The sequence below is a fragment of the Palaemon carinicauda genome, chromosome 8, assembly GCF_036898095.1.
Source record: "Palaemon carinicauda isolate YSFRI2023 chromosome 8, ASM3689809v2, whole genome shotgun sequence".
NCBI lineage: Eukaryota > Metazoa > Arthropoda > Malacostraca > Decapoda > Palaemonidae > Palaemon > Palaemon carinicauda.
The window spans coordinates 82,143,055-82,159,292 of record NC_090732.1 but is presented as its reverse complement, the minus strand read 5'-3'; the positions used below and the strand labels follow the sequence as shown (position 1 = coordinate 82,159,292).

Genomic DNA, 16,238 nt, shown 5'->3' with positions numbered 1-16,238 from the left:
TACCGCCGAGGCCCTATCGTGTACGATAGAAACGTTTTTTATTTGGAGGAGGAAATATTACATGTGTACTGCTATCTTCTCTAGTATAATTTTGATTAACTAGCTAGAATTTCTTTATAGCTAATACCGGGAATGTCGCACTACTAACTAAATAAAGCATTTATGGCGTGCGACAGCAGTCTTAAAATGGCCGCCTCCGGGGATGGCAGTGCTCCACTTAATACACCTAAATTATGTTAGTTTAACTGTGAGAAGGGAGCTAAAGATTATACACATGAAAGATTAAATACTCAACTTAACAGAGGATGAAGATGTTGGAGATTGCATGATAATATTCCTTGAAATAAGTAACAACACCGAGAGAAGCGTGGGAGAACACCGTGCTTAAATGCTACTTTTTAAAGGAATAATACTCTGTAGTAGTACAGGGAGGGGATCCACCGGGTAACCTTGATAACGGCTCCCCTTCATTTCGCCACTCTTCCCCCTCAAAGAGTAAAATCTATTCGGGGTGAAGATTGCCATGTGTCTTATCAAGAAATACGTCCCCTGATATTATGCGATATCCTTAAAAGTTATATTAAGGATACTCGGGCCAAGAGTTAGAATTCTGGAGACCTATGTTTAATCCTCTGGGATTATCACTGTAGCTAAATATCCCTTAGAAAGATGCCTAAAGGAACCTTCCATCAGGACGACATGGCTGAGCCCAATATATATATATATATATATATATATATATATATATATATATATATATATATATATATATATATATATATATATACATATACATATTTATTATATACAGTATATACATAATATATATATATATATATATATACTGTACAGTGAACCCTCGCTACTTCGCGGTTCGACAATCGCGGATTCACCACTTCGCGGGGTTTTCCCATAACCCATATATATATACATATCGCGGATTTTCCGGAAAATTCGAAAATACCGCGAAATCTGAAGACAACCAAATACGATATTTTGTTACCTGTAATTCCATTAATACTGTAATTAGTAATATCTGCTCTTACTGATTGTTCATTGCATTACATATGATATATAATTCAGCACAGAAAGAAATAAAACACGAAAAGAGAATGTGATCATACCATAATTCAGTACGTAGTAAAATTAAATCGAACATGAAACGCAAATCAGATGCAGTCATACCATATTAGAATGGTGTGTACTGTAATGGATGTGCTTCTTTTCCATGAATCTTTTGTATGTATACGTACGAAGTACAGTACTGCATCCAATAATATTCTTTGTTGCAAAAATCACATTTCGAATACTGTAAGCGTACGAGAGAGAGAGAGAGAGAGAGAGAGAGAGAGGCGTAAAATAGCGTACGTAAATTTTTATTATTATTGTTATTATTATTATTGTTGTTGTTGTTAATAAAATTATTATTGTTATTATTATTAATCATTATTATTATTATTATTACTGTACAGTATTATTATCATTATTTATTATTATTACGGTATTGTACTTAATCTACGTACGTTCAGTATGCGCGGGGGCATCTTCTATGAGTAACCAACGCGCCATAGTACTAAGACGGGTTGTGATTGGTTCAAGCGCTGATAGATGACGAATCAAAACTCAAGTTTTGTTATCTAGCCTGTGATTGGTGTTTTGCCCGCATCTTCTACCCGCAGCATCAAAGTTCTCGCGGGGCTGCATCGTTCACTTTCTCTTTCCGCGTATTGCTGAGTAGACGTTCTTAACTTTGTGAAGTTTAATCTGTGCTGTGTGCGACTGTTTTAAGTTGAACTTTTTGTTGAACTTTCTGTTACAATGCCTCCCAAGCGTTCTGCTTCTAGTAAGGCTGGTAGTGAGCCTAAACGCCACCGAAGGATGATGACGATAGCTGAGAAGGTTACGCTTCTCGACATGTTAAAAGATGGTAGAAGTTACGCGGCCACCGGCCGCCATTTTGGCATCAACGAATCCACCGTTCGCTACATCAAGAAGGACGAGGCGAACATTAGAAAGACTGCTGCAATCACCTTTAGCAGATCAGCGAAGCGAGTCGTTACAACGCGTAATAAAACGATCGTACGTATGGAAGGTGCTTTAGCTGTGTGGATTGCTGACTGCCGGAAGAAGAACATAGCGTTGGATACGAACACCATCCAAACAAAGGCTTTGAGCTTATATGAGAATTTTGCTGCAAAGGAACCTAAAGAGGACGACGGCAACCATGCTGAAGATGATGATGATGCAGATGATCCTCAACCAGGGACATCCACTGATTCCCAGCCTCAGAAACGTTTTTCCGCAAGCAAAGGATGGTTCGCGAAGTTTCAGAAACGCTTCGCCCTGAAAAGCGTTTCCCTGCATGGGGAGTCTGCTTCCGCTGACACTGCCGCTGCTGAAACTTACGTGAACCAGACTTTCAAGAACATTATCGCTGAAGGTGGATACAAGCCGGAACAAGTCTTTAATATGGATGAAACCGGCTTGTTTTGGAAGAGAATGCCGTCGCGAACTTTCCTGTTCAAAGAGGAAGCCAAAGCCTCTGGCTTTAAGGCATTCAAGGATCGCGTTACCCTCGTGATGTGTGGCAATGCTGCTGGATTTTTGTTAAAGCCGGGGCTTATTTATAAGTCGAAAAATCCTCGCGCTTTGAAAAATAAAAATAAGAATCTCCTTCCCGTGTACTGGATGCATAATCAAAAAGCATGGATTACGAAGATGCTGACCTCCAACTGGTTCCACCAGTGTTTCATCCCGCAAGTCCATGAATATCTCTTAGAGAAGGGCTTGCCATTCAAGATCCTTCTCCTTATGGATAACGCTGGTGGACACGCAACTGACCTGTCGCGTGAGGGCGTTCAGGTTGAGTTCCTGCCACCCAACACCACGTCATTAATTCAACCAATGGACCAGGGGGTTATCAGGGCGTTCAAGGCCCTCTACACGAAGAATACCTTGGCGGACCTCGTTGCGTGTGTGGATGCTGCCCAAGATGACGAGGATGAAGACTTCAACTTGAAGGCGTACTGGCGGCAGTACACCATAGCCACGTGCCTGCAGAATATTCAAAAGGCACTTCAAGAGATGAAACCTGCAACCGTAAATGCGAGCTGGAAGAAGCTGTGGCCCGATATTGTTTACGACGACAAGGGATTTACTCCGTCGGAAATCCAACACTCTGCAATACGGAAATCTGTGCAGTTGGCTGCCATAATTGGGGGTGACGGGTTTGGCGACATGACGACTGAAGACGTCGACGAGTTGTTGGACTGCCATTCCCAGCCCCTAACTGACGCAGACCTCGAAGACCTGACGAAATCGGCAAGTGAGGAAGAGAGTGAGGGTACCCAGGAAGAGACCCAAGAAAATGTCGAAGAAACGGGCTTAACATTAGAACGGCTTGCCAAGTTCTGCAACCATATGAAGGAGGCGAAAGAAATGTTACAAGAGTGGGACGAGGATATGGTTCGCTCGATGCAATTCTGCAACAAGGTTGATGACATCACGACTCCCTACAGGATGCTCTTGGATCGAAAAAAGAAGCAGCGGCAACAACTTCCGATCACAATGTTTTTCCAGCCTCGCAAAAAAGAGCCAGTTCCTCCTGCTAGTACGCCTTCGGAAGAAATTGAAGAAGTTGAAGAGGTGTCCCAGGAAAAGACACCTCCGTCTGAAGAGACGTAAAATACTATCATTGACTGCACAGTAGAACACATCATCAGCTTCATCATCATCATTTCTACTGTGCAGCAAATTCATCGCCATCGTCATTCAAGTTTTTCTTGAACTTCTTTCGTGGTGAGTACAGTAACAATCTTTATTTTTTACTTTAACCTGTTTTATAGTTTAGTAATGTACGTACTGTATGCATTAAGTTAAAGGGAAGGTTTTAAAAGTCTACATGTTGTAACCTATCATATTTTTTTTGTTTAAAATTTACATTTACGTACGTAAAACAATCTCTCTCTCTCTCTCTCTCTCTCTCTCTCTCTCTCTCTCTCTCTCTCTCTCTCTCTCTCTCTCTCTCTCTCTCTCTCTCTCTCTCTCTCTCTCAAATTGTTTTCCTGCTTTGCTACGTACAAGTACTGTATAATTTATATTTGTAAGGTAACATATTTTGTAAATGCTTTTACTGTAAATACTGTATGTACTGTATCATTATTTATCACTATCATCATGCGCGTTAAATGCCTTGTTTGTTCTGAGCGTGGTTGTTTACTGAGCGTACACGCCGTCGTTTCAGGCGGCGTCATAAAGAAAAAGATTTCATTTGGAAGTCCTAAGAAAAATACGTAAACTAAAACATTGGTAATAAAAAAATCAACATACAGTACTGTATAATCAATATAATCGATGCAAAAACTAACCTATACGTACATATATGTGTACACTAAATGAGTTTGTTTCTTCATTATGATCAGAGATGAACGTAAACAAAACATTGGTTGCCATTTTTTATCGTGCTTTTTAGGTGTTTAGGAAACACATGATATAAAATCGCCTTTAATATTTGTGCCTGTTTTAGTTTAGGGTGCTGTAGTACATGCATTAAGTGTTCTGTACATTAAAGGGTGGTTTGTTAACAGTACTACGTACAAGGGAAGGTTTTAAAAGTCCGAATATACATGTTAAATAAATAGGTAAATATGCTGTCACTACTTCGCGGATTTTCACCTATCGCGCCCGCGTCTGGAACCTATCTACCGCGATAAACGAGGGTTCACTGTATATATAATTTATGCATATATATACATATACATATATATACTCATATATACATATATGCATATATATATATATATATATATATATATATATATATATTCATATATATATATATATATATATATATATATATATATAAATTATATATATATATATATATATATATATATATATATATATATATATATATATATATATATATATATATAAATATATATATATATATATATATATATATATATACATACATATATGTAAATATATATACTTATATATATATATATATATATATATATATATATATATATATATATATATATATATATATATATATATATATATATATATATATATATATATATATATATATATATATATATATATATATATATATATATATATATATATATATATATATATATATATATATATATATATATATATATATATATATATATATATATATATATTTGGTGTGCAGCAGGGTCCAAAAAACATCAGTTAAAAGGCCATAATTTATTTAGAGACGTTTCGAACATTGCAATGTTCATTATCAATCTGTAAAAGATAATATAAAATTCTTAAATATCTCTGCCTCTCCTCTTTTCTTAGCATAACTGAAGTCGTAGGTGGGTAACAATTTTTACTCATTCGTTCTTCACCTTTTCCTATGGATGGTCTGGTGAGCACTGGTTCTCTTTTGTTTTACTGTTTTAGTTTTTTTACGATTTTCCGTTATAAAATCAATAATGTTTTAATACTCTTTTGTACAATAATTTAAAACAAAATAGTAAAAGAGTATTAAAACATTATTGATTTTATAACGGAAAATCGTAAAAAAACTAAAACAGTAAAACAAAAGAGAACCAGTGCTCACCAGACCATCCATAGGAAAAGGTGAAGAACGAATGAGTAAAAATTGTTACCCACCTACGACTTCAGTTATGCTAAGAAAAGAGGAGAGGCAGAGATATTTAAGAATTTTATATTATCTTTTACAGATTGATAATGAACATTGCAATGTTCGAAACGTCTCTAAATAAATTATGGCCTTTTAACTGATGTTTTTTGGACCCTGCTGCACACCAAATATTATATCTTCACCTGTAATTCTATATATATATATATATATATATATATATATATATATATATATTATAAATTTTAGACGTGTTTTTCATATTCAAATAAGCCATAAATTTTGATACTTTAATGTCTGGTTTCTCCTAACGACCTCGGGTTCAGTGTCTCCAAACCCCTCAAAGACAATAGCTTCTGACCCGCTGGGAATCGAACCCTGGTTCAGGAAGCTGGCATGACAGTGACGATACCATTTAGCCACTGTTATGCCAGCTTCCTGGAAAAGGATATGATTCCTGGCCAGTCAGAAGCTATTGCCTTTGAGTGGTTTCCCCCTCGGGACTGTGATCCTGAGGTTGTTAAGAGAATACAGACATTAAATTATTAAAATATATGGCACATATATATGTATTGTATTGTTTTGTCCATAATAAATTATTCTTTTTTTGATGAATTCCACTATTTTTCAGTGTATTTTCATACCTGGATGTTGTATCACTATGCCGATGTGCTCAGGTATCTCATTACTGGCATGTGCTGGCTTTGGATGGCTCAAATTGGCAACGTATTGATCTCTTCAATTTTCAGACGGATATAGAGGTGAGTTCAGTAGAAGGCAAGCGTTTTGCTAATAAACTGCAGTTAGAATTTTTTTTTACTTAATGTAAAAGGTTAGATATTTCTAGATTATCCTCAGAAAATATTGCCTTAAGCATGTATATTGCATTGGAATGCTGGTATAATGCTCAATTTATCTTACTTTTGATCTTGAGATTATAACTTTTCTGTTTTTATTTTGAAATGGTAATCAAATACTTTACATTATTGTTTATCTTTAAGATCACCATGGTGCATTATGGTCCCGAATTATGCGTGTTTGAATTGTGCGGTTTGCCCTTTATTCGGATGCTAGTTTTCAAAAATAATTTTTCTGTATATGGGAAGCTGCTTAAAGTCTGCATGTCAGGTACCACAATTATATATGAAATCTGTTGTCTTTTCAAGGATATTGGTAGGACGAGGTATGATAACTGATAATAAATGTAATTAAATCATATTTACCTAACACTTTGACAGTTTCATAATAAATATCCTATTTGAGGAAAAATCCATTGTCAACAATGAAATCTACTTTCAACTATGCTAGTCCAGCTGATAAAATGTAACCATAGAGTTGTAGTTACATTCTTGGCAACCTTCTTTTTCTCTAACCTTTCAATAATTTTAATGGTAGCATTAATAATAATGATATATTAAAGGATTATTTTTTTTAGTATAGTATATGTAAAAGTCTCTCTCTCTCTCTCTCTCTCTCTCTCTCTCTCTCTCTCTCTCTCTCTCTCTCTCTCTGTATATATATATATATATATATATATATATATATATATATATATATATATACATATATATATATATATATATATATATATATATATATATGTATATATATATATATACGGAACTCACTAAAGTGATACCTCTACATACGATCTTAATTCGTTCCGTGAGCTGCTTCGTATGTTAAAACAATCGTATGTTGGAGCAAATATTCCCATAAGAATACACTGTAATTTGTTTAATTCGTTCCTCAGCCTAAAAACCCATGATAACTCCTTAATAAATTGCTACACAATTACACATTGATACAATTGAATAACAGAAATATCTAAAAAAGAAAAATAATAAAGAAATAATAAATAAAAAAGGGGTTTTTATTGACACTTTACCTTAGAGACAGACAATCGCAGGTGTAGGAATTGCTACGCAGGAGGAGATGGAAGATCAGCGAGGAGGTAGAGACGGCGACTGCGATAACGTACCGTAACTTACTCTAACTTACACTACGTGAACTTTAACCTAACTTAGCTTATTTTTTTTTTCATTTTTATATTTTATATTTTTTTTTTTTTACATTTTTTTCTTTTTTATTTTTAATTTGCATCACTTTCACTTGATTCAGTCTTACTTTTCTTTGCTTCACTTGCTTTCTCTTCATCATGATCACTAGACCGCTTCGTAGATTTTGGTACAGTACGGCTTTTCAGAATTTTTCTAAAATATGTTAAACAAACATCATCAAACTGCGCAACTACACGGCAAACCTGAAGTTTCTGTGGGTGATGCCTATCGATGAAATCAACCACATGTTGACGATATGCCAACATCTGTTTTATTTCAGCCGAACCTAAGATGTGACCTACCTCCTCGATCTCCTCTGACTCACCCAACTGTGCTTGGAACTCATCATGCTGCATGGCTTGCAGCTCCTTGAGTTCCTCGATGGTGAGCTCTTCATGATGCTCATCGACGAGTTTGGTGATGTCATCTTCATCGACCTCCAGACCCATGGACTTGCCAAGGGATACAATCTCTTCGACGTCTTCCTCGACAGCAAGCACAGGTCCAAGCTGGGGCCAAAACCTTCGAAATCTCTGGGAGCAACAGCATCAGGCCAAAGCTTCTTCCAAGCTGAATTCAGTGTCCGACGAGTTACTCCCTCCCAAGCCTGATCTATGATCTTTAAGCGGTGCACGTTATTAAAATGGCTCCTCCAAAATTCACGCAAAGTTAAGTTGGTGCTTTGCGTGACATTAGAGCACTGCTTAAATCAGTGCTTGGTGTAGAGCTTCTTGAAATTAGAGATAACTTGCTGGTCCATGGGCTGGAGGATAGGGGTGGTATTCGGTGGAAGATACAACACTTTGATGAATTTGTACTCGTCGATGATATCATCTTCGAGTCCTGGGGGGTGAGCGGGTGCATTATCCAAACAAAACAAGCACTTCAAAGGCAAATTCCTCTCCTGAAGGTACTTCTTGACAGCAGGGCCGAAAACTACGTTTACCCATTCCACAAAGATATGCCTAGTGACCCAAGCCTTAGAATTAGAACGCCATAAAACATGCAGCAGGTCTTTATTAATTCTATGTTCTTAAATGCCCTAGGGTTTTCGGAGTGGTAAACCAATAACGGCTTTATTTTGCAGTCCCCGCTGGCGTTGGCACAAAGGGCAAGAGTCAACCGATCCTTCATAGGCTTATGTCCAGGGATTTTCTTCTCTTCGGCGGTAATGTATGTTCGACTAGGCATCATTTTCCAAAACAGACCGGTTTCATCACAGTTGAAAACCTGCTGCTCTACGTAGCCTTCCTCCTCCACGATCTTTTTGAACTTTTTAACAAAATCATTAGCAGCCTTAGTGTCTGAACTTGAAGCCTCTTCATGCTGAACAACTGAATGAATCCCGGTCCGTTTCCTAAATTTCTCGAACCAACCTCAAGACGCCTTGAATTCCTCTGTCGTAGGATCGGTTGAACTCTCCCCCGCGTCACCTCCAGAGCCCGCCGCCTTCAAGTCACAATAGATAGCACTGGCCTTCTCACAAATGATCGTTTCAGTGATGGTATCACGAACAATCTCCTCGTCCTTTATCCAGATCAACAAAAGGCGTTCCATCTCTTCCAGGGTAGGGCTACGACGTTTAGAAATAATGGTGATACCCTTCGATGGTTTGACTGCTTTAATGGCTGCCTTCTGTTTTATGATCATCGAGATCGTAGACATATTCCGGCCATATTGTTTAGCCAGATTGCTAACACGCACACTTCGCTCATGTTTTTCTATTATTTCTTGTTTTAGTTCTAATAAAAGCATTGACTTCTTCCTTTTCTCACCACTACTACTTCCTGAACCAAAACTAAGCTTTTTAGGACCCATGATTATACGTAAAACCAAAAAACAACACTTGAAAAAGCACTGTTAATAATGGAGCGAATAGAGAACAACCACACGATGTGCACGAGATGAGAGGACTGATCAAGGCGACGCTCGATTGGCGTCCCTCCGACGTGCTGCCGTCTACTGGCGTAAACAAGAAACTACGATCGACGCTTCGAGAAAATTTTACGCGTATGATCTACGTCGTATGTTGGAGCAAGACTTCGGATGTCGAGACGCAAATTTGATCGAACTTTACTTCGGATGTTGGAAAATTCGTATGGAAAGACAATTGTATGTAGAGGTTCCACTGTATTTGAATTTTTCGACCAACCAGGTTGGGCTATAGCAGTCATTTTGGATGTGATTAAGGGATTTGTGCAGCTTCTTAAATATGCGTGATAATAACGAAACGCTCGAGCAGAATGTGCTATAGTAGAGGTTAAGTTTTAATAGCATTTAGATAAGTATAATATTCATTAGTTTATTAAAAATCCATCATGATTCAAATTATCCTTACTTTTTCCAATCTCAATTCATCTCTCACATCAAACATTTTAGTGATAACCTAATAGTTCAATAATTTTTATTTTATAACTAGTGTAGTACTTCATTTCTTTTTTTTGCTGGTGGTTCCATAACTAATGTGGGTACAAGTTGATATGAAATCAATCTGTCTTATAACTGAGGGTAGGAAAAGTATTTTGGAAAGATAATGTGCAATTATCCTATGTAACAATTTAGAATTATCCTAAATTTTCTTAGTGTTATTCATGCCAGTTTGTTATTGTTGATTAAATGCAAACAAAATAGTTTTCCTGTTTTGCTAGGTGTGTAGGAATTTATATTGATACGCTAAATGAAATATTTGTAATAACATGTTTACTAAAATCTCTTAATGTCATTAGTTATCATTTTGCTTATTGAATATGTAAATTCTTTAGTTTGTTCGATATGATTGGGTAAGAAATGTAAACAAACGTAAACATTTTATGTGACATGTTTAGGAAAACATAAGATTGCGTTCATTTAATTTATTTTGAATTTCTAAGAAAAAAGTAAGTAAAACAACAATATTTATAACAAAATCATATATAATCAATATTTCATAAATACTAAACTAAACACAAATGTGTAAATGCGTTCGTTTGTTCATTATAATCAGAAATGAACGTAAACAAAACAATGGTTTCCATTTTAGGTGGCGTGTTTAGGAAAAGCATGATATAAAATCGCCATTATTTAGTTCATATTGGATTTTACATGATACAGCAAAACCTTGCCTATACACTGATGGTCTTGCAGTTCACCATTCGTCTTATACATCTGATATGACAAATTCATGAACATTTCTTGTAATTTATACGTGGAAATGTATGATATTTACTGTACACCAATCCTTGGTGTAATTTTAATGCTTTTCATGTGATTAAAGCTTTAAAACCATTTAAATGTTTTATTTATTCATATGAACAATTTATTATTAGAAAAAATACAGTATACAGTGTAGTACATAGAAAGTTTTGAAAATAAATAGTAAAAACGTTTGAATGGGCAAGTTGCCGTTTGCCTTGGTCCTGGTGGAATTATTCCTTTTGTGTGTTTCGAAATATGCGATTTTCCATTCATGCAAAGCCAAGAATCAACCAAATTCTCTCATAATTGGTGACCCTATTGTAGATATTTGAAAAATATTTTACTTCTTTTTCAAGTAATAAAGGAATATTGTATACATTATGCACTTTATTTTACTTGCCGAACAATAAGGAATACAGACGTATCACAATAGGGAGGAATTAAGATCTTTCCAGTACGGTCTGTTGAGAGACACATTCCTACACTTTCATTTGTCCCGACTCTCGTACAACCCTACATTATTTATAGGATCCTCTTTCGACGAAGCTGTGGGGCTAGCCATTGAGACTTTAAAATGAGGTGGCAATTACTGATTCTTGCCACTTTTTATTTTGGCTTTGAGGAGAACGGACATATCTGCTCTCTGTTCCTCATAAAACCTCAGTCATTGCCTTTATTCCTTTCTCACTTCAGGTGTGTGTGTGTGTTTCTTCTGTGGCCCTATGCGGACTTGTCCTGGGCCTGAAGGTCGTGCATGTGGTGGAAACGGGCCCGCATTCCTTACGGCCTAACTGCAGGGGTGCCGCTGTGACCTGGAGGACACCTGCGGTGATTGTAGGGAGTGGTCTCTCCCAGTGGGAGAGGTTTAGTTGGAGGCGTAAGAAGTCTAGAGGTATTCTTCTCCTTCGGGGTCTACCTCGGGGGTGAAGAAACATCCTTGGACTCCTTCCTTAACCCCCTGATCTCCTCCCAAAGCTTCTGCTTGCTCGATCCCTTCCAAGGGACGGTCGAGTTGAAGTGTAGACCAACTAACTCCAGGCCAACACCGGGTTTCTGGGGAAGCTGCGGCCTCCCCTAGTGAGACAGCATCGCCCCCACCCACGGGAGACTCCTTTTCCTTACCTGACCTTTTAAAGGTTTACCCTTCGCGGGGTATCGTTGGACCTCCTTCCAGAGTTGTTCTTGTCGACCTCCTTCAGCGTATGGCCAAGAGGAACCCTTCTTCAACATCCTCTGTGGTGGAAATCTCTGATGCTGCAGCAGAAGTTGACACTTGGGGGGGGGGGGGGCCTTTAATCAAGCACCACCCTGTAGCTATTTTTTACAATTGTTCTGCCATTGCCTGTCCCGCAGGAGTCCTGCCACCAATCAAATGTGATGTAGCTCACTGTGAGAGGATATATAGAGACGGCTAGGTACCCTTCAGCCTACCCGCTCTAGCGGCTTTAGGCAAGGTTGCCATCTTGCACTTTTAGTCTAATGGATACCTTCCAGCTTTGCCGGAAGATTATCCTCATAAATAACTCCAAGTTTGTATTAGTTAGGGCAAAAATACAAATTATCTCCAAATTTATCATTTTTGCAGCAGTAGATATCTTACCAAGCACTGTATTGATTATGTAAGGATTTTGTTATTACTTATATTGTTTTACTTACCGTTTCATTAGAACTTCAAAGCAAATGAATGCGATTTTATAATGTTTTTCCCAAACACGCCGCATGAAATGGAAATCATTTTTTTGTCCACGTTCATCTCCAATCGTAACAAACAAACAACCTTTTTACACATCCAAGCTATAACTAATGATACTAAGAGCTTTTAGTAAGTATTGTTACTGTAAATATTTTACTTACCGTATCCCTAAAGAGTCGTACATACATCTCAAAATAGGAAAACCATTTTGTTTGCGTTTATTCAACAATAACAAAGGACTACTAATGACAATATGATAATTTAGAATCATTCTAAACTGTGTCCAAAGGATAATGGGACATCCCGTTTCCAAAATATTTTCCTAATTTAAGTTATAAGTCAGGTTGATTTCGTATCAACTTGTACCCACACCAATTATGGAACCACCAGTAAAAAAAGAAGAAAGTACTTGATTAGTTTTGAATTAAAATTTTCAAACAATTGCGTTACCGCTATAACATTCGATGTGACGGAGAAGGTGGTGAGAGATTGGAGAAATTGAGGATAATTTGAAACGATGGATTTTTAATGAAAAACCATCATGCTAATCTAAATGTTATTACTACCACCATTAACACTACTATTAAGATCATTGAAAGGTTAGAGAATGAGAAAGATAGAGGTCGGCGAGAACATAACCACAACTCGATGTTCAGATTTTGTCAGCTGAACACTCATATATATAAGTTGATTTCATTGTTGACATGGAATTTTGCCTCAAATAGGGTATTTATGAAATGCAAATAAAATGTAAGGTAAAAGGATTTTGACATAGGAAAAACCTTATTTTTGAACGAGATAGCCATGTCATCCTGATGGAAGTTTCTCTAGGCAGCTTTCTACTTGGGATATCTCTGTTCCTGATATACCAGAGAATTTTACCTGTAGAGGTTTCACAGGGTTACTACCCTAGAACGAATATCCCGAAAGATATCGTGTATATAACAGGGATGCGTTTAAAACAACCATAGCTATTCTTCCCCGAATAGAGGTAACTTTGTCAAGAAGGATATGGGATAGGATTGGATACTTGGGAGAGCCATTACAACTCCTATACCAGTGTGTTACTGTAACACATACTTCTGGTTCACCATTCCTTCATCGCAGCGCCATCTGGGTTGCTTGCTTTGGGAGTTTTCTGCTTTGTTTTGCAAAGTTTTTTTTTTTTTTTTTTTTTTTTTGACCATGGATGCTTAGGCTTCTGCTTCATTGATTGAGTATTGATTCTTTTTTTTTTTTGTAGAATTTCTCATCTTCCCCTTTGATTTTTCGCGATGCGTTCGATTTTTGATTTGTCGCCGTCGCATGGCTGGAGCCGGCAGCTCACGTTGTTCAAATTCCAGAGTAATTTTTACGAATTCCTCAGTAAATTATACGAATGTTTAGCTAGCCTATTTGAAGTGTTTTATACATATACTTCAACACTTTCTCATTACTCTAGGTTAGGCATTTGCTTTGTTGCATGCTTGTCTTCCCTAGTCTATAGCCTAGGCTAGCCCTCCTTTATCCCCTTGGGAGTTTGTAGATGGTGGTTCTGTCGTTACTTACAATAACGACATGGAAAATCAATGGTTATTGAGTATCTATGTTCATGTTGTATATGGAAAATGTTCCTTTATATTACATTGCGTTAAGTGGAAATGTGCAGGTTTGTGTACAAATGAATGTTTTATTTATATTTAGTTGTAATAAGCATTGTTACCAAGGAATATTGTCTTGTGAATAGTTGTATAATTGGTTAACAATGCGATGTAAGTTGTTTGATAGTTTCGTTCGGTTTATGTTGGATTGTTGGTTTCGTTCGTTTTGTTGTTTCTTTAGTCGTGAGTGAACGAGGCGGAAGTCGTGGCTTTGGGAGAGAGAGCGAACGCATTATTTTTACGACAGAGGCAACAGAGGTAACGGCCACAGTTGCTGCCTGTCACTTCTCAACGTACGTAGCGTGGTTTGGAGAACTTAATCAGAGTGAAGAGAATTTCACTTTGATGATTAACGATGCTGTTCCTTCCCAGCATTTAATGAAGTGGATGAATTAGTCAACCGATGTTTGGATGAGTATTATATATTATTTAATTGCCTTGAATGGGATAAATCGCTAGGGATATGCATATCTGTGCGTGGGATTCCGTGACTGGGTAAAATTAAATATATATTAATGGTATCGTGGTTTACCCGTGCCTATTGTAATCTGAACTCGACAAGAACTTCATATGAAACTAGTAAGTAATAATTGGGGGGGGGGAGCACAATAGGATATAGTATGTCCATTTATTTTTGTAACACAACGCAATGAATTCTTTATGTAGAGAAAGGGTCTTGAGTTCTCTTAAACGAATCTGGTAATTAGTAATTAGTAATTTCTGTAATTGACTGATGTCATTATATGTTGTTGCTTGGTTGACCCTAATTAGTAACTATATTTGGTGCCGTGACCAGGATATGTCGGCAGTATATTTGGTGTTGTGAGCCAAGTTGGTAATAGTTTGTAGTACGTACTTGTTCGTGGGATATACAAAGTCGTCAGCCAGTTTGATGAATCTTTTAGTATAAGTCCGCAGGAATATGTTGCCGTATTAACCAGGTTTATGTGAAATTTGTGAGATTTTTCGATAATTTCTAAGTTTTGAACGCCGATCATATAAGTTTTGAACGCCGATCATATAATAATTCTTTGGTTTAGTCACGTACGATTAATACCGTTGGTGATTATATTGGACATTCACGCAGGGTTTTCTTGCTAATAACTATGTTGTGTTGATTTTTTGCTGGATAATGCCTACCCTCCCTAACCTTGTTGAATCCTTTTGTTTTTGCGCGTTTCTTTAAATTGGTATGCGGTATCCTGCCTACATAACCAGACGTGGTTAACCCGTCTCCTTTTCTCTTTGTTTGGTGCCGCAAGAAACAGAGAATACTTATTTTTCGCGCTATTTGTAGGTTAGAGGCACTTCAGGCTTGATTAAAACGGTTTCGAATATGAAGTTTGATTAAATTAGTAAGGCCTTGTCCTGCTTGCCTTAGGTCTTAAATTTGGTTTTGTTATTTTCCTTTACTTTGAATTGATGTAAATTTTCTCTTGTTAGAATATTTCTCGTTTAACAATTTAATAATGAAGCGTAAAGTAGCTATTGTGGGACATTCTCATGTCACCCATATGGAGAATTGTTTTCATAGTGGTAGATCGGCATTATTGGAACCCTTAGAATATAAGACATTTGGTAGACCAGGGGCTGTTACAACCAACCTTATGACACCTGGCCTGATAACCGAACTTACTACCTATGGGCCTAGTATCACTATCTTGTTCATAGGTAGTAATGACTTAGATGTACCAGGAGATAACCCTAACCTGGTGAATAGTATTCACAAAAATATTCTAGGATTGGTAGAGAGTCTACGTACAATCAATAATTCAGAGGTTTTTGTTATGTTAATTTAAATACGTAAAACACCATCTAGAACCTCTGCCGAAAACTATCAAAAGAGAAAAAACTGTTTAAACAAAAAATTAAAGAGAGATATAAGAGTTAGGGTGATCCCTACTTTATTATCAGAAGGTGATTTAGCCAGAGATGAGATTCATTTCCATCATAAAAGTTACAAGGCGTTGGCTCAACGTATTTGCATTGAGTCAAACAAATATGTGAAAAGTAAAGGGTGGTAGAAG

The 16,238-nt window shown here is 36.9% G+C and overlaps 1 protein-coding gene across 2 annotated transcripts in view; it reads left to right on the top strand.

Annotated features, from left to right (window-relative positions):
• The window catches only part of LOC137645777 (F-box/LRR-repeat protein 20), a 325,431-nt gene that overhangs the window by 104,727 nt on the left and 204,466 nt on the right, over nucleotides 1–16,238 (top strand). For both annotated transcript variants that reach the window (XM_068378688.1, XM_068378689.1), the window contains exon 3: nucleotides 6,276–6,405. In XM_068378688.1, the coding sequence (XP_068234789.1) occupies nucleotides 6,276–6,405 (130 nt within the window). The remainder of the gene's footprint in view (nucleotides 1–6,275; nucleotides 6,406–16,238) is intronic.